Here is a 23,165-nt window from a genome sequence, read left to right as displayed (position 1 = left end):
TTGAATGAAACACCTTTAAGAACGTTTTAAGCAGAAAGTCAGTGTCGGGTTCATTTGGAGCCACTAGTATATTTAGATTTATTCTAAGTATCTGACAGGAGATTTTGAGATGCAATACAAGTGTCTTTTTAGCATCAAACCATTATTCTCTATATTAAAGATACCCAGAAGCCACTTGTGCTGATTTTGTGCAGGAAACTGAAATGCTACTTACCCAGTATGCATTTGTTCTTGGCATGTAGAGCTGTAGATTCAAATGCTTTGCATAGCCTGGCATCTAGTGTTGGGTCCGGATGTTTGCATTTTGTTCGAAGAAGTCTTTTCCAGTCACGAGGTAGGTGACTCCTCCTTTTGGCGATAGTGCGCATGGGCATCGACTCCATTATTAGATTGTTTGCCGCAGAGGGTAATAATGGAGTTTTTAAGAGATGCCCATGTATATATGTAGGCGGGTGGGCGCATGAGATCTACAGCTCTATATGCCAAGAACAGATGCATACTCGGTAAGTATCATTTTCCGTTTGAGGCATCTGAGCTGTAGAACACATACTTTGCATAGACTATACAGCAATTATCTCCGAAGCTCTGGCTAGCCTGTAGCTGTTGCTGTTGTCTGAAATAGTGTACGTAAAACTGCTTGGCCCGCACTAGCTTGCTGTCTTGCTAACACATCTACACAAGTGTTTTGTGAATGTGTGAGGTGTAGACCATGTTGCAGCTTTGCAGATGTCATCTATAGGTATATTTCCTAAGAATGCTATAGATGCTCCTAGTTTGCGTGTGGAGTGCGATCTAGGGAAATTGTCAATGTTCATTTTACTGTTGCATACATAGCATGTCTGAATGCATTTGACTATCCACCTTGCAATACCAGATTTTGATATAGGATTGCCTTTTATGTGGTGGAGCAAAATCCAGATAGTGGTTTTGTCTTACGGATAGTAAAGTAGTGCTCTTTTCACATCTAATGTTTGTAAAGCACGTTCTGCACAGAATCTGGTTGAGAGAAGAACACAGGCAACTCAGACTGGTTTATGTGAAAGTAGAAATTACCTTAGGTAGGAATTTAGGGTTGGTCCGAAGAACCACTTTGTTTTGGTGTATTTGTAAAAATGGTAATGCCCTGAATTGTATGCATCTCGAGATGAGCTCCCAAAACAGTGAGCGATGTGTCTGCTGTTGGCACTATTTGTGGAACCGGGTCGATGAAGGGCCACCCTTCTGAAAGGTTTTGTGTATTCCACCACTGCAGAAAGTGATGGGTGCGACAGTCTACCAACACTAGATCTGATAACAGACCCTGAGCCTGGTACCACGGACGTACAAAGAACTTCTGGAGGGGGCGCAATTGAAGTCTTGCATAACTATTAATATGCAAGACGCCATCATCCCTAGCAACTGCATGAACACTCGAGCTGGCAATGAGTCTTGAGGCTGAATTTGACAGAGTAGAGTCTGCATGTTGCGGATTCTGGCCGGATTGGGGTAGTTTAGAGCTTTTCGTGTATCTATCGTGGCTCCCAGATACGCCTGTGTGTTGGATGGCTGGAGATGGGACATGGACAGATTTACTGTGAATCCAAGATCGTGGAGCAACTGCAATGTTTTGTGTGACGTAGACAGCTTTGTTGTGAGCTGGCTTTTAGGCTGGTTATTGGCGGAGGAAGTATGTGTGGAGTTGCCTCTGCCTATTCCCTTACCGTTGTTTCCTCTAAAAACCTCTTCTAAAATAGCCACTTGATGAGGGCGATTGGTTGTTGCCCTTGTAAGAGGAGGGATTCACTGTGGATATATTCTTGTAAAAGGAGCGATGAAAGCAACCCCTATCTAAAGGGAACTGTAAGGCCCCCATGGACTTGGCCACCTCAGTGTCTTTTTTCCAGCGAGGTGTCAACTGCTGGGCCAAAGAGGTGTTCCTTGTAAAATGGTTGGTTGAGAATAGAGGCTTGCACCTCAAGTTTGAATCCTGAGATTCTCAACCAAGCATGTCTGCCTAGCAGTACGCTGGTGTTTACTGCACAGGCTGCTGCGTCTGGGGCGCACCTGATGGAGGTATTGGTGATAAGTTTGCCCTCCTGGATAAGATCATTAGCCTTAGATGTATGCCCATCAGCTGATATTGCATGAGCTTTTCTAACTCATCATAATGAGCCCTATCATATCGAGCTAACAAATCTTGAGCATTAGCAATGTGCCAATGATTGGCTGCTTGCGACGCTACCCTTTTGCCCAAGGCATCAATTAATTTGGACATGTCAGGAGGAGGGGCCTCGCCTGTGGTCTGAGTTAGCTCTCTTGCAAGCATTGGAAACTACAAGAGTCTAAGGTTACCTGACCCTTGATGTAGGCGGGGGTCAGTAGGTGCAGGTTTATATTTGTACTCCATCCTAGGTGTGAGGATTCTTGCCCTCACAGAATCTTTAAAGACCTCATCTGCGTGCTTCAACATCCCTTTAAGCATCGACAGTATATGAGTAGCTCTCCGGGGGAACTTAGGGTCTCGAATAGGAAATCCTCTTCTAAAGCCTACTTATGCAGATCCACCCCATCATACTGAGCAGCCCTGTTAAGTAACTCAATTTATCCTATATTGCTGTTGGGTGGTGAGGGTTTGGATGGATATAAATCGGGGTCATTATCTGTGTTTGGGTCAGTGCCATTGTCATCCCATGGGTCAGTATCCTGTTGCCTATTCTCATCCCCTTCATTCTGTGGGTCAAGGTGATAGTGGTGGCAGTGAATTTGCGGGTGTGCTGAGTAAGTTGGGATCATTAGGCGGAGGAGATGGAATGTAAGGTGGTGAAGGGTTAGTACAGGGTTAATACACATTTTTTCTCTTCAGAGAAATGTGGTAATCCTCCTGTAGGCCCATGTTCCCTTTTCCAGGCAATTTGGCATGGATATGTCCAGTGTCTGGGTGTATATGAGCTCTTTCTGTTTTGGATCCGAAGGTGGAAAGTCAGACGAGGCTCTTTTGGTGGAGTCTTTTTGTCTTTGGTCGCAGTTTTCGGCATAGAAAGTTTCGGCTCCGAACCCTTCGGCTCTGAAGATTTGCTCTTCGATAATGGTGGCTACGGTTTTGGCGCCGAAGATTACAGCTCGGCACTAGCATGGGGCGACTCGAGCCAGAAGCCTTTTCTTTGTGTTTCGGCGCCGAGAGCGGGGCGCCCAAACCCTTTTCTTGGTGCCGACCTTGGACCGCAGGCAGAGGACGGACCGGAGCCTTTTTGGTCTTGTGTTGGGGTTAGGGGGCTTCTGTACTCACGTTACGCTGACCCGCTGTAACTTGCTCCTCTACTTACATGTCAGAATTCGCCTCGGGCACGGAAATATGTTGTGCTACCTCGGCTCCTTGAGCGTGTAGTTTTTCTGTATCGAAAACTTCACTGAAGATGTTCGGTACGGAGCCGCCCTGATGTTGCATCTCGTGACGTAGAGCCAGACAGTCACGAAGCGTCTTCTTCGATCGAAACGTGTCGCAGTCTTTCTCGTCGTGTTCAGGGCATAAACAGAGGTTGAACACTTGGTGCACGTCGATGCGCGGGAACTTGGTGCGACACCCTGGACAGAGCTTGATTGGAGTCCAATCCATTGACTGCTAGCGAGCCCGTCGCGGGTAGGCCCAACATGAGTCTTTGAGTCGGGACGATACGCGGAGAATGGATAACACGATCGAGAGACAATACCATCGAGGGTAGTGGATTGCACATCAAAGGGACCCCGAGAAACAGTGCCGAACCGGAGCGCAACAATTCACATCCTAACCCGATGGCAGAATAAAACAATCTAACAATGGAGTTGATTTCCATGCGCACTATCACCAAAAGCAAGAGTCACCTACCTCGTGAATGGAAAAGACTTCTTCTAACAAAAACAAAGTGCAAACATCCGGACCAAACACTAGATGGCAGGCTATGCAAAGCATGTGTTCTACAACACACATCCCTCAAACACTATGTTTTGGCAGAATCTCCAACGTCAAAGCTACATCTAGCTGCAGGGTAAAAGAAAACTAAGCTATTTTCTACAGGACGCAGTGCTAATTCTTGTAAATATCTGTCCTTCAAACAAAAAAATAAAAACAAACTTAGATTACTGCCATTATCTGAAGAGAGGTTTGCAAGAGTCCCACAAATTAAGAAAAGAAAAAGAAAAGTTCAACATTTATAAAAACAGGCTGGAGGGATTATTGGTTCTGCTTTGCCTTGTTTGTTGTATTAGTACTCTAGTTAAGTGAATGTTCTAACAGCACTAACATCCAGACTGAATTACTAACACATCCAGACTGAATTACTGTGAACAGTTATTCACGCGGAGAAAAATGAAGCCACACCCACACGTCATCAATCAATCAATCGGGGGGGGGTTAAAGCGTGCTACTCACCTGTGAGGGTCTCAAGGCGCTGCAGACATGGGCAACCAAAAAAAAAAAAACAACCTGACCTTCTAGAATCAAGAGACCTTCAATAGATTTCAGAAAAGAAACCACTCTTGTTCCATCAAATTTCATGACCTTTGTATGATTAATGATGCTTTATAACAATTATAAGGAAAGCAAATAAATGTTTTGTGCAGGCAGGTCTAAATTAAGAAAGCCTAAAGGTACTGATTAACACATACGATGAAGTGAATATTTTAAATCATTGATCATATGACCCCTCTGAAGGTTCTATGCAATGCTGCCCAAAAACCTCTGGTCTTACATTCTTTTTAAAGATTGTTCTATAGTGTTTTCAGGGTCAAACTGGTAATGCAATCAATATAGGTTTAGTGCAATTTTGAAATCTCTAGCCAAAATAATTTGAGTTGTTGGCTCAAACAACAAAAACCATGATTTAGAAAGTCACATTTTTGGTGCACATATCACAGGGCAATTTTTTAGCGATGGCCGCAATTTCTGATAAACCCCAGACAGTCTTCAGGAAAACAAAGTGGATTTAAGAACTCAAAGCTTTCTTAACTAACATGGTCTCAAAGGTTCAATTGAGGAAATCAGTTTATTCACCTTGCCCTCAAATCAAATTTTGGAGACTCTAAGAACCCTATTCAACTTTTATGTGACAAGGATGCAAAGAGGCTCCATACAAGTCTAATATGCTGGATAGTCTCTTTCACAATTAAAAGCTATGGCATTTCCCAACACTCATCCTTGGGCTGCACTGCATTTCTGCACTTCAATTCAACACATTGAAACGGATATCCTTGGATAAGCAGACCTTGGGCTAATTCTTACACTTTATGTAAACGTTATGTGTATGTTCCAGGACTGAAGCTCAGTGTAACCAAGCCTTTCTAGCAGATATTTGGATAGAACTTCTGGGCAAGGAATCTTCTACCTGTAATTTGTACTTTTCATATGTGAGAATCTCCCATCCATAGGAATGCAGAAACCGGGACAATTAGACAAATTAAGGTTGCTCATCGTGGGAGCTCCTATCTGGTTAGTCTTTTAGTCCCTTGAGACATTTGGCCCACCCACCTACTCACTTTCGACACAAGACCGTAGTAATCCAGTTGGAGGGAAAAAAAAAGGATATAAGTGTAGAACCCTGGTGGAGCATGGCAATTAGATGGAGGCCGAGGCCTCCATTCAGAGGTTTCTGCAGGTTGTTTATGTGCTACCCTTTATGTGGACGTCCCACTGATATGCTTAAGAGACTAATAGAGCAAAAACAAAGGAGTTAATATGGTAACTTTTTTTTTTTTACTGTGTAATAGGTGGTCCTCAAGCTCTCAATATTTTGAGAGACGTTTTTCTCTCCATTCTTCAGCCACCTACATGTAATTTTGTGGGGACATAGTTCAGATTTCCTGCTTGTTTAGATTTACAATTTCACATTATTTTGTCAAAACTTAAAATCCTTAATTATCGATTTCCCCTCAGCATCCTCTCCACACACAACCAATACCTTTAGAAGTGTACACATACCACCAAAGATTTACATGTAACATGAGAAGACCTGTTGACGGGTCAACAAATCGAACAAGTTACTTACCTTCGGTAACAACATATCTGTAAGAGCCATATATTAGTTATATATCCCTTACTTTACAATTTCTCCGAATTCAGTCTGACACCTGGTAGTAATTCTTTTGTAGCAGTACCACTGTGTGCCAGTAGGTGGTGACTGTCAGCTCCTCGTTCATCGGCATCGCCGGGATGACGTCGCGGTATATTCTTACACCGCCCTCGCACGCGGACGTCCGTTCTTTACAAGACCGTCCACGCCAGAAGCGCAGAGCCATGCAAGATACTGAACACTGCTGCACTAAACTAGGGCCCTGAAAAGGGAGTCTCTTACCCTAGAAGTCAGTTCGCAGAACGGGAGGATGGGTGGGGCGGTAAGGAATCTATAACTAATATATGTCTTACAGAGATATTGTTACCGAAGGTAAGTAACTTGTTCATCTGAAAGAGACAGCTATAAATTCCTTACCTTAGAATAGATACCCCAGCAAAATACCAACCCCGGAGGTGGGTCTGCAAACTAAGTTCACACCGGAAAGTCCTGGAGACCTGAACGGCCAAAAAAGCAGTCTCTCCGGACTCTGCTTTCCAGGCAATAGTGTTACATGAATGTATGCAGGGATGCCCACGTGGCTGCTTGACAGATGTCATTGACTCCATGTCCCAAAGCCGTAGTGGCTGCAGTCGCCCTGGCGAAATGAGCACAAAACCCTACAGGAGGTTCCTTCTTTGCCAAGCTAGAACACATTTTTATGCAAAGTACGACCCACCGAGAGATGGTTCGTTTGTGCACAGCCCGACCTTTGACGCCCACATAGCCAACGAAGAGCTGGTCATCCACCCGTAATGGTTTTGTGCAATCCAGATAAAAAGAAAGCGCACGTTTTGGATCCAGACGGTGGAGCCTCTCCTTCTCCTTTGAAGGATGCAGGGCAGGAAGAAGGTGGGCAAAGTGATGTCTGTCCAATTTTGAAAAACTTGACCACTTTGCAAAGGAAAGAAGGTTGAGTTCCAAGTACAACCTTGTCCGGATGAACAGCAAGGAAAGGAGGCTTAGAAGACAGAGCCTGAAGCTCACTCACCCTGCGAGCAGAGGTGATGGCAATCAAAAAAGCAGTTGTTAAATTTAAGACTATAAGAGGACAATTATGTAGCAGCTCGAAAGAAGCGTGCAAAAGGTAAGTGAAAACCAGATTCAAGTCCCACTGTGGCATTACAAAAGAAATAGGAGGAAAGATGAGTAATGTCCTTATGGAATCTATTTACAATAGGGGACTTGAAAATAGAAGTCTGATCGGGAAGCCGAAGAAAGGCTGAAATAGCTGAGAGATAACCCTTAAGAGTGCCCAGAGCAGGAGGAGGAGCTTGGCGGGCATCCGTGATGGCCGCGTGAGCACAGCGCTCTCCGGACCCCCGCCACTCCCGGCATGATATCCTGAACATATCCTGATTCTTCACGAGGATCTATGTAGAGGACGCTGGGCTGATCTTCCTGGGATTTTTGGAGTTTGATTTGGACTCGGGGTGCCGAAGATATGGCGATTTGAACTTTCGGGGTCCGCCCTTACAGTGTGCCCGGGACTGGGTGAGGCTCTCTGGCCGTCTCGGAGTTGAACAACAGCGGCAGGGTGATTGGCCTTGTGGGTCCCCCTCTTAAGTTTCGGTTTCGATTCTGCCTCAGACTGAGACATCTGGCAGGGGAGTCTGGCCTGGGCTGGGTCCGGCGCACTGGACGGCTGTCGGGCCTTTGGCTGGCTTATTCTCCTTTCAGGCTGGTCCTCTCCTAGTGGTACCCTTGCGGCTGCCTTTTGGTCCCGACGCCCTGCTTTCCTGTGGCCATTTCCATCGGGTCGATTGAGTCTCCTGGTGACGTGGTTTCCGACATGGCGGGCAGAGGGGACCGAGAGACACGAAAGACCAAGACGCCCCTGCGTGGGGGCCCGGTCCAGTCTAATGTTATGGACCGCTACACCCATGCGAAGGGGTCCCCCGGAGCCGCCCTGCCTGGCCCAAGTGCGGTTGACCACATTGTGGACGCATCAACTGAACCGTCCTTGCAGGACATCATGGGCGCCATTTCTGGCATGAACTAAACGATAGGCCAACAATATGAAGCTTTGGCCCACAAAATCGACACAGTGGCCATTGATGTGAACTTGATTCGGGCCGACCTATCTAAAACCAATGAGAAGGTGAAGTCATTGGATCTCAAATCATCCAGCCTCACGGCAGACGTCTCGGAGATACAGACGGAGATTGGCAACCTCCGTAGGGTGAACGATTTCATGACCCGGCGCTTGGAGGACTTTGAGAACAGGGCACGTCGCTGTAATGTGCGTGTGGTTGGCGTTCCGGAGAATCCAGACCCGCACTCTGTTGATCTCCTGGTCGAGGACCTGATCCAGAACTACCTTTCTCCGTCTGGGCTGAGTAAATTCTTTGCAGTGGAGCGTGCCCATCGTGTTCCGGGAGGCCAGGGTAAGCCAGGCGCCCCGCCGAGGCCTATTGTTGCGAAACTCTTCCACTATAGGGATCGGGACGCTATCCTGCAGGCATCACGTGTGAAGGGCCCGGTGGCTTTTGAGAACGCCACGGTGAACTTTTATCCGGACTTTTCTCAACAGGTGCAGAAACAGCGTATGGGCTTCCGTGGAGTCAAGAAGCGTCTCCGGGACATGGGATTGCGCTACGCTATGCTTTTTCCGACCAGGCTGCGAGTTGAGTACAATGACCGAACCTTTTTCTTTGATCGGCCTGACTCTGTGAATGACTGGCTGGACTCTCTGCCGGACCGACCTCCTGCGGCTGAGTCCGCCGCCCACCCGGGTGGTGCTGAGGGTGGTATAGAGAGCTGAACTATTTGTCTATGCCCGGGTCCTCGTGTAAAGTAACTTCTTCTGGGATTCATGCCTAAGTGCCTCTACTATCTGTGTGTTTTCCTTGTTATTTATCTTGTTGGGGTGGCGGGTGGGCCAGAGCCTTTTCTCCTCCGGGGTCTTTTTGTAGAATGGGGGTTCTTGGGCGACAGGCACACTGCATATTGGGGTGGCTTTTTAGCTTCTTGCAGGGGTGCAGGGTGGGGGGTGTTTCCTTTGTTGTTGGGGGGTGGGTGGAGGGGAAGTTTGATGTTTGTGTGTTGTGTCCTCAAGGCGATTCTATCTTGCTAATGATGTTTTTGATGTCATGCTCATTGGAGGGGGGTTGCGGCGTTGCTGTGTGGGATGGGGGGTAGCGGGTTGAGGTTTATTTCGTGGAATGTTAATGGTCTGGGGGATCGTATTAAACGGGGTGTGGTGTTGCGATGTCTACGACGTTTGTCTCCAGATATTGTTTTTCTACAGGAGACTCATTTAGTGGGCAATACATGTCGTGCAATGAATAGGTGGGGCTATCGCCTCGCCGCACATTCGGGGTTTACCACGGGTTCCAGGGGGGTGGGTATCCTTGTTCGGGCTTCCCCCCCCCTAGCTATTGATGATGTGATCCTTGATGATCGGGGGCGTTACGCCGTCCTCGTGGGTCGCTATGAGGGTCGGACCCTTTCCTTGTTTGCCGTTTATGTGCCCCCCGGTCTACAGACCTCTACCTTTTCCGATTTGGGCCGTGTGTTGTTGAACCTCCCTGATAGTACTCTCTTCATAGCGGGTGACTTTAATTCTGTATTCTCCGGTCTACATGATCGTCACCCCCCTAGGGACACCCCTTTGGCCCAACAGTGGCTGGGTGGGTTTCTGGATACGTTCGGCTTGGTGGATTGCTGGAGGCTTATGCATCCTACTCAGCTTCAATACACTTTCCACTCTGGGGCCCATGGGAGTCTGTCTAGACTGGATTATTTCCTGATGCCTGCGGTGCAGTCGCCGGCGGTTCGTGAGATTAGACACCTCCCCCGGGGCATCTCTGATCATTCTCCGCTCTGGCTTTGTTTTGAGGTGGGGGTGGAGGCGGCGGGCCGGGTGGCTCCTATCAACCCATGGTACCTCACCTCCCCCGAGACCCGCAATCTCTTGATTAAGTCTTTGGACAATTATTTTTTAGACAACGAGGGTTCCGTCTCCTCTGCGGTATCCCTGTGGGAAGCCTTTAAGACGGTGATTCGCGGGCAGGCCCTTTCCCTTATTACTGAATCCAAAAAGGCACGGAATCGGGAAGTGGTGGACCTTGAAAGGGAGATTGCTGAGATAGAGGCTGACCTAGAATCGGATGTTACATCTGATAAACTCCACGCCCTGGGTCTGAAACAATTTGCTTATAAGTCTTTGGTCACAGATGCGGCTAAACTGATGTTTCGGGAGCAACAGGGTCGTTTGTATGATGTGGGGGACAAAGCGGGTAAGTTGTTGGCATGGTTGGATAAGAAGGAGAGGGCGAATCGTGTGGTGCCTGTGATTCAGACTTCGAATGGTGTGAGAGTGACAGACCCGGTTGGAATAGTTGAATGTTTTGCGGATTATTTTCGTGTGGTTTATACCCCTGTGTCTGAACGGGATGTTGATGACTCTCGCCTTTTGTTGCGTGATATAGCTCTGCCCAGTGTTTCCGATTTAGACCGAGTCTCTTTGGAGTCCCCTTTTACTACAGACGAGATAGCGACGGCCATTCGCTCGCTCCGTTCGAGCAAAGCTTTGGGCCCGAATGGATTGCCAATTGAATTGTACAAGCTAAGTCCTGACAGGGTGGCGCCCTATCTTCGCACCATGTTTTTGGAATCCCGCAAACGGGGTATTCTTCCATATGATCAGCGTCTGGCTACGATAGTTGTTATCCCCAAAGAAGGTAAATCTCGGGACCTTTGTTCGTCTTACAGGCCCATTTCCCTGTTGAATGTTGAACCTAAAGTCCTGGCTAAACTCCTGGCTACCCGCCTCTTGACGGTCATTAGTGGCTTGGTTCATCCGGATCAATCTGGATTTATCCCGCATCGCAACACGGCTCTTAACCTACGTCGTCTCCACGGAGCTGTTGCGAGGGCGGGGCTTCTGACGGAGCCGGCCATTTTGGCTTCGCTTGACGCCTCGATGGCCTTTGACACGGTAGAGGGGCCCTATCTTTGGGCAGCTCTTGAGAAATTTGGTTTTGGACCTGAGTTTATTGGTTGGGTGAAGTTGTTATACGCCGAACCCTTGGCACAGGTAGTGGTGAACGGTCGGGTTTCTGTCCCCTTCTGTCTTGGTAGGGGGACCCGTCAGGGGTGCCCCTTGTCTCCGTTGCTTTTCGCGCTTGCTCTGGAACCATTGGCTGCGTGGCTTCGATGGGAACCCTCACTCAAAGGGATTCGTTGGTCACCGGATTTCGAAGACCGCGTCTCGCTTTACGCGGATGACATTCTTCTGTATCTTACTTCCCCGCGTAAATCTTTAAATGTCTTATTTGACGTTCTTACTTCGTTTGGTGCTAACTCGGGTCTGGTTATTAATTGGGCTAAGTCCTGTGTGTATGTTCTCTCGGGTGTTTTGCCTCCATTACCGGACAGGTTTCCTGTCCAGGTTGTCCAATCTGGCTTCAAGTATTTGGGGATCTTTATTACGCTGGACTCCTCGCTCCGGTTCGAGCGTAACCTCCTCCCCCCGCTTCTTAGACTGCGACTGGATGTGGCCCGTTGGCGTAAGCTACCCCTGTCTCCTCTGGGCAGGGCTGCCCTTTTTAAAATGATGTCTTTGCCGCGATTCCTCTACGCGCTTCAAAATTCTTTTGACGACATTCCCGCTACCTATTTCCGAGAGATCGAGAGTCTTCAAAGGCAACTGATCTGGGACGGGCGTCCACGTATCGCCCTTGCGAAACTTACTGTCCCTTGGTATGACGGGGGCATGGCGCTCCCCGATATCAAGAGATATTATTGGGCTTCCCAGCTGTCTGCCATTAACCACGCAATGTATTCCCCGGGTCGAGATCCGGCCTTTGAGATGGATAGACTCCAGCTGCCGGGAGGGGATTTTACTAGAACGCTTTACTCCAGATCGGCCGGGCGCCATCTTGTGGGCCCGTCCAGGACCGCAGTCAAGGTGTGGCACGCCGCGAATGTGAGTTTGGGATGGGAGAACCGACTGACAATGGCGACTCCGCTTTATGCTTCTGAACGTTTGGGGTGTCTCTGGTCGACTAAGGGCTTTGACCGCTGGGATATGATTGATATATGTAAAGTCTGTGTGAAAGGTAGAGTGAAGTCTTTCCAGGCCCTTAAGGCGGAATATGACTTGAGTGATAGAGAGTTTTTTCGGTATTTGCAGGTCCGGCATGCCCTGACCTCAGTTCTGGCTCCTGATGTGACCCTGCCCGAGTCTTCCCCCCTTGAGGATCGCATACTGGATGGACACCTGCCCGATAGCACTATCTCCCTTATTTACAAGAAACAGATTAATAATCGCGCTGATTTATTGGCCCGACTTAGGGAGGTTTGGGTCGGTGACGGATTGGACTTGGATGACGAGGATTGGCAGTCGGCACTCTCTTCTCCGAAAGAGGTCGCCATCCCCGCCCGTCTCCGTTTAGTTCAACTTAAGATCCTCCACCGGGTGTATGTAACTGGTCCGCGTCTGGTTATGATGGGTTTTTCCCCAGATGGCTTATGCAAGCGTGGTTGTGGGATAAGTGCTACATTTCTGCATATTCTTTGGGAATGCCTGGTGGTAGCAGCCTATTGGAGTGATGTGCTTGCGGTGATGACTGTTGTGACTGGTATTACCCTGCGGCCTGAGGCCCGACGATGCCTGTTGAACGTGTGGGAACCCACCGACTATTCTGTGGCACAGACCAGATGGGCGACCTTGGGATACATGGTCGCGAAGCGGGACATTGCGCAACTCTGGGGCGCATCCAGACCGCCCGAAGTCTCGGTGTGGGAGGATAACATGGACTGGTCCATGTTCCGAGAGAAGACCGTCTATGTGGCTAGGGGCAGACCCAGGGCGTGGACGAAGATTTGGGGTCAGTGGAATGCATATCGTGGAGATATTTGTACCCCTCCCTTGGTTGACACTCCCGATGTTACCCTATCTCCCTAGGCTGACGTTCCCGAAAATTCTTTCATGTTATTTTAGGATTCTCCTGCCCTCCCCGCTGCCCCCCCCCCCCCGGCCTTGCCGAGTTCCATTGATTTGCTTTTGTCTTCCCGAGTAGTGTCCCTCCCCTCCGCCTTTTGGGCTGACTTGATTAATGTGCATTCGCCTTGTTTAGAGTTCGTTGCTTTTATGATTAATATAGAAAATTATTACGTTCTGTCCTATGTTTTGAGCAATAATTGGTATATGCTTTGTGCCTGGTCTCGAAAGTGATCGTTTGCTTCTTATGTTGTGCGTTGCTATTAGCGGCCAGCCCGTGTGGTTGTGGGCCCATCTCTGTATTTTTATCTGATTGCTCAATAAAAGTCTTTAACCAAAAAAAAAAAAAAAAAAAAAAAAAAGAGTGCCCAGAGCAGAACGCCGCTGGGCCAACGAAAGGAGGAACAAAAGAACCTCAGAAAGGGGATCCACAGCCTTTGCTGTGCACCATGCCACAAATATGTTCCATCTACAGGCGTATACCGTGTTAGTGGAGGGAAGCCTGGCCGCCAAGATAACATTACAGACTTTGGGAGGAAGGCCGAAATCGCTCAAACTACACGCAAGGAGGTGGAGGATGGACAGGTTCGCGTGGAGGACCGTCCCCTGCTGCTGCGACAGAAGATCCTCCCGAAGAGGCAGTCTGATTGAAGGATCGATGAGTAAGAGCTCGAGATACCAGACTCTTCATGCCCAATCCGGAGCCACAAGGACGACTTGGGCCCGGTTGCACTTGATTTTCTTCAGCACCCTGGGCAGAAGTGGTATAGGCGGCAAGGCGTATAGAAGACTGCAACTCCACTTGTGACAAAAAGCTTCGCCGAGCGAGTGCAGCCTTGGAAATTCTTTTTGGTGGCGAATAGATCTAACCAAGGCTCTCCCCACTACTGAAAGATACCTCTACCACCTGCGAGTGAAGATGCCATTCATGATCCATCATGCACCTGCGCCTGAGTTTGTCCGCCCTGGCGTTCACAGAACCTGGCAGGTATTCAACCATCAGCGATATGCCCTTATGTTCCAGCCATGCCCAAAGGCGGAGAGCCTCTTGACATAGGGTCCACGACCCCACCCTGTTTGTTGCAGTGCCACATGGCAGTGGTGTTGTGCGTGAACACCTGCACTACCCTTCCCAGTAGAGAGGGAAGAAATGCCTTCAGTGCAAGACGAATCGCCTGGAGCTTCAGAAGGTTGATGTGGAGCCCAGACTCCGCTGGAGACCAGAGGCCTCTGTTCTCTGCCTCTCCCATGAGGTCACCCCATCCCAGAAGTGACACGTCCATCACGACGGTGAACTCTGGTTGGGGAAGGGAGCGGTATACGCCACTGACCCAATCCTGGTTCGTTAGCCACCACTGCAGTTGGTGTGCAGTGCCCTTCGAGATCTGGATGCAATCGGAAAGATTCCCCTGATGCTGTGCCCATTGCAACTTCAGGTCTCACTGCAGGGCCCGCATATACCACCTGGCATGATCCACCAGCAGGATGTAGGAGGCAATGAGGCAATGAGGCCAATCAGCCTCAGGGTCATTTTCACCGAAACCCGGGATAGATACTGAAACATCGGTATCACAGCCTGAATATCTCAGACTCGCTGCTCGGGAGGATAGGCCCGAAACTGCAGTGTCCAGAACCGCTCCGATGAAAAAGAGCTTTTGAGAGGGAATCAGGTGCGACTTCGGCACATTGACAGTGAACCCCAGCGAATGTAGGAGGTCTGCCGTAGTCTGGCGGTGGGAAACGACAGGCTGGGGCGAGCCCGCCTTCAACAGCCAGACGTCGAGACGGGGGGGAAGAGGGGCGCTGGTAATGCCAAAGGGGAGCGCGGTGAACTGAAAGTGCTCGTGGCCCACCATAGGCAACACCTGTGGGCCGGCAGGACATGGATGTGGAAATAGGCATCCTGGAAGTCCAACGCCACCATCCAGTTTCCAGGTTCCTGACATCCAAGCTAGGACGCATGCCTTTGTCCTTCTTGGGCACCAGAAAGTAGTGGGAATAACAGCAACAACCTACTTCTGGGGTAGGAACTTGCCCTGTAGCCCCCTTGGCAAAGAGAGCCATAACTTCCTGATGGAGAAGGTCCAAGTGATCCTCCGACATGCTATGGAATTGTGGTGGCATGGGTGGAGGTGTAGACTTGAAAGGGGGGTGGTGGCTGGGGGGGGGGGGGGAAGAGAAACCCTTTCGGACAATCTGCAAATCCCACCTGTCCGATGTGATGGTCTGCCAGTTGGGGAGGTGATGGCAGATCCTGCCACCCACTGGCAACTGGTGGCCCTGAAAGAACAGACTAAGAGGGTTTGGAGGCTGCTGCAGAGACGGCGCTGGTGGACTGGCCCATCCGCTGGCCCCCTGACCCACAACGCTGGGTCCTACGTCCCCGGCCGTGCAGAGGCTTAACAGTTTGCGCAGGCCTATGGCTCTGGGCAGAACGTGGCAGGGCACCCCTTCCGTATCCATGAAAGGGGCGAAAAAAAGACTGTGCGGGGCAAGAGGTGGTGGCGAGGGCCAAGGATCTGGCCGTAGCCCTGGAATCCTTAGAGCGCTCGAGCGTGTTGTTCGCTTTGTTGCCAAACAAGCGACGGCCATCAAAGGGCATGTCCAAAAGGGTCGATTGGACATCACCCGAAAAGCCAGTGGACCTCAGCCAGGTGTAGCATCGCAGGGTTACTGACGTTGAAATTGTTCTGCTTAGCGAGTCAGCAGTAGCCAGCCCACATGTAATGGCGTACTTCGCTGCATCTCTGCCCTCAGCAACTGGTTAGGAGAGAGTGGCCCGAGCCTCCTCCGGACATCGTGGCAGCACCTGCACAACCGTATCCGACACAGAGTGGGAATAACGGCCCAAAAGGCATGCAGTGTTCACCAACCGCAGTCCCAAGCTGGCAGAAGAAAACATCTTCCCAAGATTGTCCAGCTTCTTGGATTCCCAATCTGGGGAAGCAGTAGGCAATGTGCCTTTAGAGGTAGAGATTTGGACCACCAAGCTCTCAGAGTTAGGGTGTTGGGAGATGAAAAGTGGGTTGCCCCGGGCCGGGCGGTGGCGTCGGGCAATCATCCTATTAACAAGAGCCCCTTGTGCTGGGCTTGGACCAGGTGCCCAGAGTGATGTCAGTAAGGGCCTCATTGAACAGCAGTAGGGGCTCCGTAGAGGCCGTTGCTGGTTGAAGCACCTCTGTCAGGAGGTTGGTCCTAACCAACACCATAGGAAGCTCACTGCATAGGAAGCTCCTTCCTCCGCAGCCACGGTAGGGGGAGAAAGCATACCAGGGTCTGGTGAGGAATCCAGACCACTGGCATCACCCAACACGTCTATCCAGTCCGGTTCACTCAACTGGTCAGCTGAAGGGTCACCAGACCCTTCCAGTCCTCCTCGTCCTCTCCTGGCTGCCAGTCAGGGCGATAGGGAACGCCAGGATAGAACAATGGTACAAACGTAGCGCGGGACGGGAGAACACAAAGAGCGATGATGCTTCTTTGCATTCTTTTTGTGCGGATTAGACTTACCCGAAGACAAAAGATTGGTGGTGATGGTTCTGCTACTGGTCCTGCGGCCTCCAGGGCCTCGAGCGGCGCAGGGCGGACTGCCGGGCCTCGAGAAGTTTCGGGACTGCTCCCACAAAGTCTTTGGGTTCATGGCCCGGCAGTCGGAGAACAACTTTGGGTCGTGGTCGCGCTCCAAACACCAAAGGCACACAAGTTGGGGTCCATAACCGACATCAATTTGTGACAGGAGCCACAAGCCTTGAAGCTGGCTCAAGGACAGGACATCCCTACGTGTACCAGGAGTGGAACAACTCAAAGAAGTCAACGAAAGTTGTAAAATGGTAATCAAAAAGTGACTAGAGGTACCACTCTCCAAGGATCTGCGATGGCTGGCACAGACAAAGAAATAACTGACGTCAGCGCGCGAGCGCGGCGCAGACGAACACTGAGTCGACCAATGCCACCTACCGATGCACTGGGGTACTGCTACGAAAAAAAAGCTCAGGATCCAGCCTGGCACCTGGGGGTAATGTGAAGGTAAGGAGCCTATAACTAATTGTCTCTTTTGGATCTAAATATCAAGTTCTGGAGTAGTCCAAATGATTAGCCCAACACATTGTACACATCTGTATGCTGCAGATACAAATCCCTGATTAGCAGAATATAAATGGAATCTTAACTAGATAAGATTGCGATCATACTAATTTACTAAAGAATGAGTTCAAACCTTGGGAACTGGAGGCAGAGAGCTCACTTCAGGCTGCAAGTCTTCTGGCTCATCTGAGACATCATCCAAATCATCTTCAATGTCCTTCAAATCGTCGTGATCATGGTGGTCATGGTCCTGGTCGTGATCATGGTGGTGATGGTCGTGATCATGGTGGTCATGGTCGTGATCATGGTGGTCATGGTCGTGATCATGGTTGTGGTGGTCACCGTGTGCGTGGATGACAACCATTCCAACCACAAGCAGGGTCAAGAACAGCAGCCCTTTAGATGCCATGGTCTGAAAGAAAGGAGAAAGGAGATGTAGAATGTGCATTTTTTGCTAGAAAAGTGACACATGGGTCCATTCACCATAGGCAGACCAAGCAACAGAGAAGAACATTTCCTCATAAGCCCCCAGGAGATTCAGCTGTCAAAACAATAAAACCAAAAGTCACAAATGTGACTTGTGTTCAGATGGATGATTTGGGCTACATACAGCAGGACAATATAAAATAATCTGTTAACTTTCACAAATACATTACTCAAGTTAAAATGGTTAGAAAACAATCCAGAGCAAACTTGCTTTGTCATATTCCCAATTGAATGCATTAGATTTAATGACTGCGAAAAGTCTAGATGCAAGACCACTCGTTTGAAGAAGGCTCCATTCTTTCAACAAAACATTGTACCCAACGTATCCGGCGGTTATAAACACACATTGCACCACTGTGAAAGAAACAAACATTTACATTTCCAAATAGCTAAATGCCCATTTTTATAATTTCAGAAAAAAAGTTCAACACACATTAGCGGACATTAAAGGCAGCACCTTCACATTCAAAGGTCTCTTAGCTATATATACATGGCAATGTAATATGTTGCTCTATCAGCTTTCGTAAGATTACACATCAGTAGAAGACAGACGACTCGCAAATCTTCTCAGTAGCACAGCAAGCATCACCTTAATAACAGCTAGCTGCATGCTACGAGCAGAGCATACAATAAAGTGGTTGATGGAGATATGCCTACCATGAAGGACAAGCAATGCTTGGATACGGACTTGAAAATAATGTTTTTGGTTTCAACCGATCCCCCAATAAGAATAAAGGACAACTCACCGCAAAACTAAGGAAGCATAAAAGGGCACTAGAAAGATCATTGTAGGCATGCAAGTCAAAAACTTAAAATCTGACCTCAAAACACAGTGGCTGCCTGGTTTGAAATCAACCTAAATGCCAGGTATCCGAACACCTGAAAGTTGTTTAAACATTAATTTGAGAACAGCACACATTATAAAAACATCAGTCAAGGTATGGGTTAGTTCCATATCACTCTAGAGTGAAACACCTCAAGCCCATCCAATGGATGTACATGAGGCCCAAAAAGGCTTACGGCCTGCTACGGACCACACAGATAGTGGCAAGCATTGATAGGGTTAAAACCACGAGGCCTGCAAAGTGGGGAGAAGTGCAGGGGGGGGGAAAAAACAGGCACCATGCATATTTAGTATTATTTATTTGAATTGTGTGTGACCCTTGCTTGGTTAACTTTATGCCATTTTACTGGAAACTATACAACAATGGCTCAAACTCTACAGCTATTTGAGCCTGCATTCAGCCGTAGACATTTAAAACAAGAGGGGGAAAGGCTAACAAAGCCAAGATGGCGGACGTCTTTTAGAACGGCTCCTCCAAATCTACACTAAATCCGTATATTCATCCTGCCACAGACTCACTGCTGCAGTTCCTGGAGCCTGGCGTTTCCTCCCCACCCCCCCCTCCCCCCACCGAACTCAAAGAACAGCTGCTGTGCTCCTGGAGGCAGAGGCGACATGCACAACTTGCTGAGGGAGTGAGGCATATCGTGATATGGGGACTAGGCCCCGACCGGCCTTCCGGCCCTGGAAAGCACTTGGCTAATCTCCCCCATTCCCCCCCCCCCCCGGCTTTGGCAGTGCGGCCTTCCCCGGCAGCAACATGCTAGTGTGCGGTTCCGGCACCGCTGCCCCTCCCTAGTAGGGAGGCTTGGTCCTGCGTAACCAGGAGATGTTTTAAGGACAGTATGGACTTGGCCTTTTTGGATCTCAGGCTCTCTGGGATGTGTGGGAAGGCCGTGCCGGGAGCGATGTAGACAATGGTGAGCTGAGAGCTCCAGAGGAACTTGGCAAAAGGATCAAATTGCGGGCTGATGACCCTGGAGCACAGCAGGTCCCTCCCAAGTTGAGCACCTGCCCTGCTGTTGATCACCATTACTAACACCACAACATGACCTGGTAGCTCCTTATAATGGATGGGTCACAGTACGTGATTTGGTACACCTAGCACTGGTCAGCCTCAACCCTTGTTATACTTGTCTGCGTCATCTGCACCTGCTGTGAGCTTCTAGGGTCCTGTGAGTCTCACTCAGATCGCCCTGCCTGTGCGGTGCTGGTCCTTATTGCCATGGGCCAAGGCGGTTGTGCTCCGCAGTAGTTGCGAGCCACCTGCCATACCGACTCCATCAGCCAGTTGGTCAACTGCTCATGCTGCCTCTTCAACTATCTGCAGCACACCTAGTCCTTCTCTGGGGCAAGAGTGTTGAACACAAGCAAGTGTTCCAACATGCCCCTCCGGGGTTTGAGGTACATGCACTGCAGACTCCTATTTCACACAAGCTTACAGGGGTGGTATGGGTATGCGTAAAGATAAAGGTCCACCCTCCCAGGAACAATCTAGGTCTGATCGGCTCTCCACAGTATCTTTGCCAGCGGGCAATCTTCGTGAGGACGGGCTACCCAAACCCCATACAGGAGAACCTAAAGACAGACATTCTCAAAGCAGTACAAGCCTCAAAGTAAGAGTTGGTATCCATAATTGAGGAAGTGGATATGACCCTCCTTGGACAAGACCTTCGCAAAGATGTTTCTAGGGTCACAGAGGCATAGGACTGGGTCTCCACCCTCAAAGATGATGTCAATACGCTCAAAACCTCAGTTACCAAACTGCTCACCAATACTAAACATTTATAGGCCAGAGCAGAGGATTCAGAGAATAGATCTAGACTTAATAACCTGCATTTCATGGGGGGCCGAAGGGTCAAAACCAGAGACTTTTCTTGAGTCCTGGATGAAGTTCTAGATGCCAACTGACCACCTCTTGAAGGGTTCATGCTGGAGCACGTCCACCAACGTACCCCCTCATTGCCCATGTTCTGAACTTCCAAGATAATAACAGTATCCTTCGAGAAGCACACAAAACTGGAGATCTTTTTTTCAATCCACATGAATTATGATTTTCCCATACTACTCAAAAATATACAGAAGCACAAACCTGTTCACAAGGTTAACCAAAAGCTCATAGTGATGAACCTGCAGTACATGCTGATGCTTCATGCGACCTTAAGAGTAATGCACAGTTCTTGGATACACCTGAGGTGACCTGGGACCGGGCAAGTGAAAAGAATATGACCAGCATGCCATCTGGACCAGTACCAGTCCCAGTCCCAGGACCAGTTTCAGGCGAGATCGCATGAACCCAGGGCCTCAGCACAGAACACGATAATGAAGGATCAGCAGCACTAGCAGGCAAGCGTCCATCTCATCTGAAACGGATTGAGGTCTATTACCCTTAGTCAGGCAACCCAATTTTTTTTTTTTCGGAGTTTTATATAGCGCGAACTAGAACCGAATCAGTTATCAGAGCGCTTTACATAGCACCAGTTACGTTACATGAGGACACACTTTAATTTATTTTTTTAGGCACGGGGAGATTAAGTGATTTGCCCAGAATCACAGGGGGTTTTTTGGCGTCGTTACCGAGACTCGAAGCCAGATCCCCAGGTCCGAGGTCGAGCGCCTTAGCCGTCAGGTCAACCCCTCTCCCCTATTTTACCTGTATCCTTCTACTCTGCCACCCCCTCAAACAGATGATAACGCAGACATCCCCTGTCCCTGACCTTTTCGGGTCTTGGATCCTAGGAGACTTCCTAAATCCAGACACCCGAGCCTCTGACCTCTTAAACTAAAACTGGCCTGGACAGCCTGAGTTTTGTAGCAGTCATCGTACATACAAGTATCCATCCACAGGTCCCCTTCTTTAGCTCCAACAATCAGGAGTAACTTTTGTTTTGTTTTATTCTAAGGGGGTGTTGGGCAACAGATGCTCCTTGGAATAAAGTATGGAGTGGGGGGATTTGGTATGGGAACTGTTTTGTTTGGCTTCAAAGTTTATTAGTTTTAAGCAGTCCCTCGATCTTAATACGCCATGCTTTTTGTTTTACACTCCTTACCAAAGGCCATTTCACAAGAGCCATCCTGATTAGACAGGTGACAATCACCAACACCTGTTGTTGCTTCTGAAGCCTCTGGATCCACCAGGACTAAATTCACAAACATAACTTGGAATGTAAATGGTCTCCTAGATCGCATTACTCACACAGCAGTCCTGCAACATGCAGAAAAACACTTCCCCCTCTGTGCTTACACTCCAAGAAACTCATCTCTTGTGCACAAGATGCCCTTTCTTAGGTCGTTATGGGTATGATAGGGAGTTCCACGTGGGCTTCTCCAGGGGATATATAGGGTTGGGCATACTTCTACACAGAAGTATCCCCTTTGTAGTAACCTCACCAAGCTTAGACCACTAGGCCAAATACATAAGGATAGAGGGCATGCTGGAAGGGACTCACTACAACCCCTCAGTATACATGTCCCACCTTTGGCACCGCAAGTGACCCTGGAAGCTTGCAGACAGCTCGTTCTAGGCTTTCCCCAGGCAATCACAGTTACAGGGGGTGATTTTAATGCTTTCCCTGACCCGCTCCGGACATCACAGCCACCCAAACCAAACACCACAATGGGATCTCGAAATCCTTTACCACTTTGATGTCCTCTTTGGGACTGTGCGACATATGGAGAGTTTGGCATTCACACATACCGCTGCAATACACTAGATCTCTCGCACATCAACCTCTCTCTACTCCCAGCAACAGATGCACTACACACCACAGCAGTCGACGCCCTCCTGCAAGGCATCTCTGACCACTCTATATCTCTACTAAATTTAGGGACTCCCAAGGCCACACAGACGCCCCATTAGGCACCTTAATTCAAGGCACCTCTCCAACCCCCCCCATCTGTTGAGACTCTGAAAGCTGAATTAAAGGTATATTTCAAAACTAACCAAGACTAGATAGTCTTGTCCACCCAGAGGAGCATATCTTTTGACTGGATAAACAATCCATTAATGATCCCCTCTCCAACCTGCAGAATCAGCTCAATCTCAATAAAAACAACTAGCATTAGAAGTAGCTTGGCAGTCCTGGAGCCTCAATGCAAGTGTGGTTGGACATGGTGACAAATACAGTAATTACTTTTCTGGCTGGCCACGAGACACATGACCTCGAGAGCGGTCTCAGAGATTATGGACTACATGACTGTATGGAGACGCTTGGGCTCCGACATAGCTACAAGTTTTGCAGACTACTAATTGCGACTAGTATGCGGTGGACCCTATGTTCTCATCCGTTAGGTCTAACTCGAACGTATAGTTTCTTACCTGTAGGTGAGGTTTGCAGCTTGAAGACTTTACTGGATTCACTAAGTTGTGCATTATTTCGCCATGTAGTGGTTGGTTCCGGAATTGTAGTATTTCTTTTTTTTTTTCGTGGCCAGGTGGGCCTTAACATACCAACATTTGGTGTCCCTCTGTGACGTTGATGTGCTTTACCAGGAAGCTCCCACCTTTGGTCGCCATCTTCGGATTCTTTCTTTTTTTGATTGTTGGTTCTAGTTTCCCTTTATTTATTTCTCCTGTGTCATCTTCCTGGCGGAGGCAGGTGGGTTCGCTAGTGAATCCAGAAAAGTCTTCAAGCTGCAAAACTACACCGACAAGTAAGAAACTTCACATTTTGCAGCGTGAATCTTTTCTGGATTCACTATGCTGTGCATAGACTTTGTAGCGGTTTGCTAGTCTTGTGGTGGC

At 48.8% G+C, this 23,165-nt stretch overlaps 1 protein-coding gene across 2 annotated transcripts in view; it reads right to left on the bottom strand.

Annotated features, from left to right (window-relative positions):
* The window catches only part of CANX (calnexin), a 574,990-nt gene that overhangs the window by 495,785 nt on the left and 56,040 nt on the right, over positions 1 to 23,165 (bottom strand). For both annotated transcript variants that reach the window (XM_078653533.1, XM_078653534.1), the window contains exon 2: positions 17,225 to 17,503. In XM_078653533.1, coding sequence (XP_078509659.1) covers positions 17,225 to 17,500 — 276 coding nt within the window. In that variant the 5' untranslated portion in view covers positions 17,501 to 17,503. The remainder of the gene's footprint in view (positions 1 to 17,224; positions 17,504 to 23,165) is intronic.

This window comes from Lissotriton helveticus, chromosome 7 (assembly GCF_964261635.1).
Source record: "Lissotriton helveticus chromosome 7, aLisHel1.1, whole genome shotgun sequence".
Taxonomy (NCBI): Eukaryota; Metazoa; Chordata; class Amphibia; order Caudata; family Salamandridae; genus Lissotriton; species Lissotriton helveticus.
This window is presented reverse-complemented; position numbering and strand designations above follow the sequence as displayed.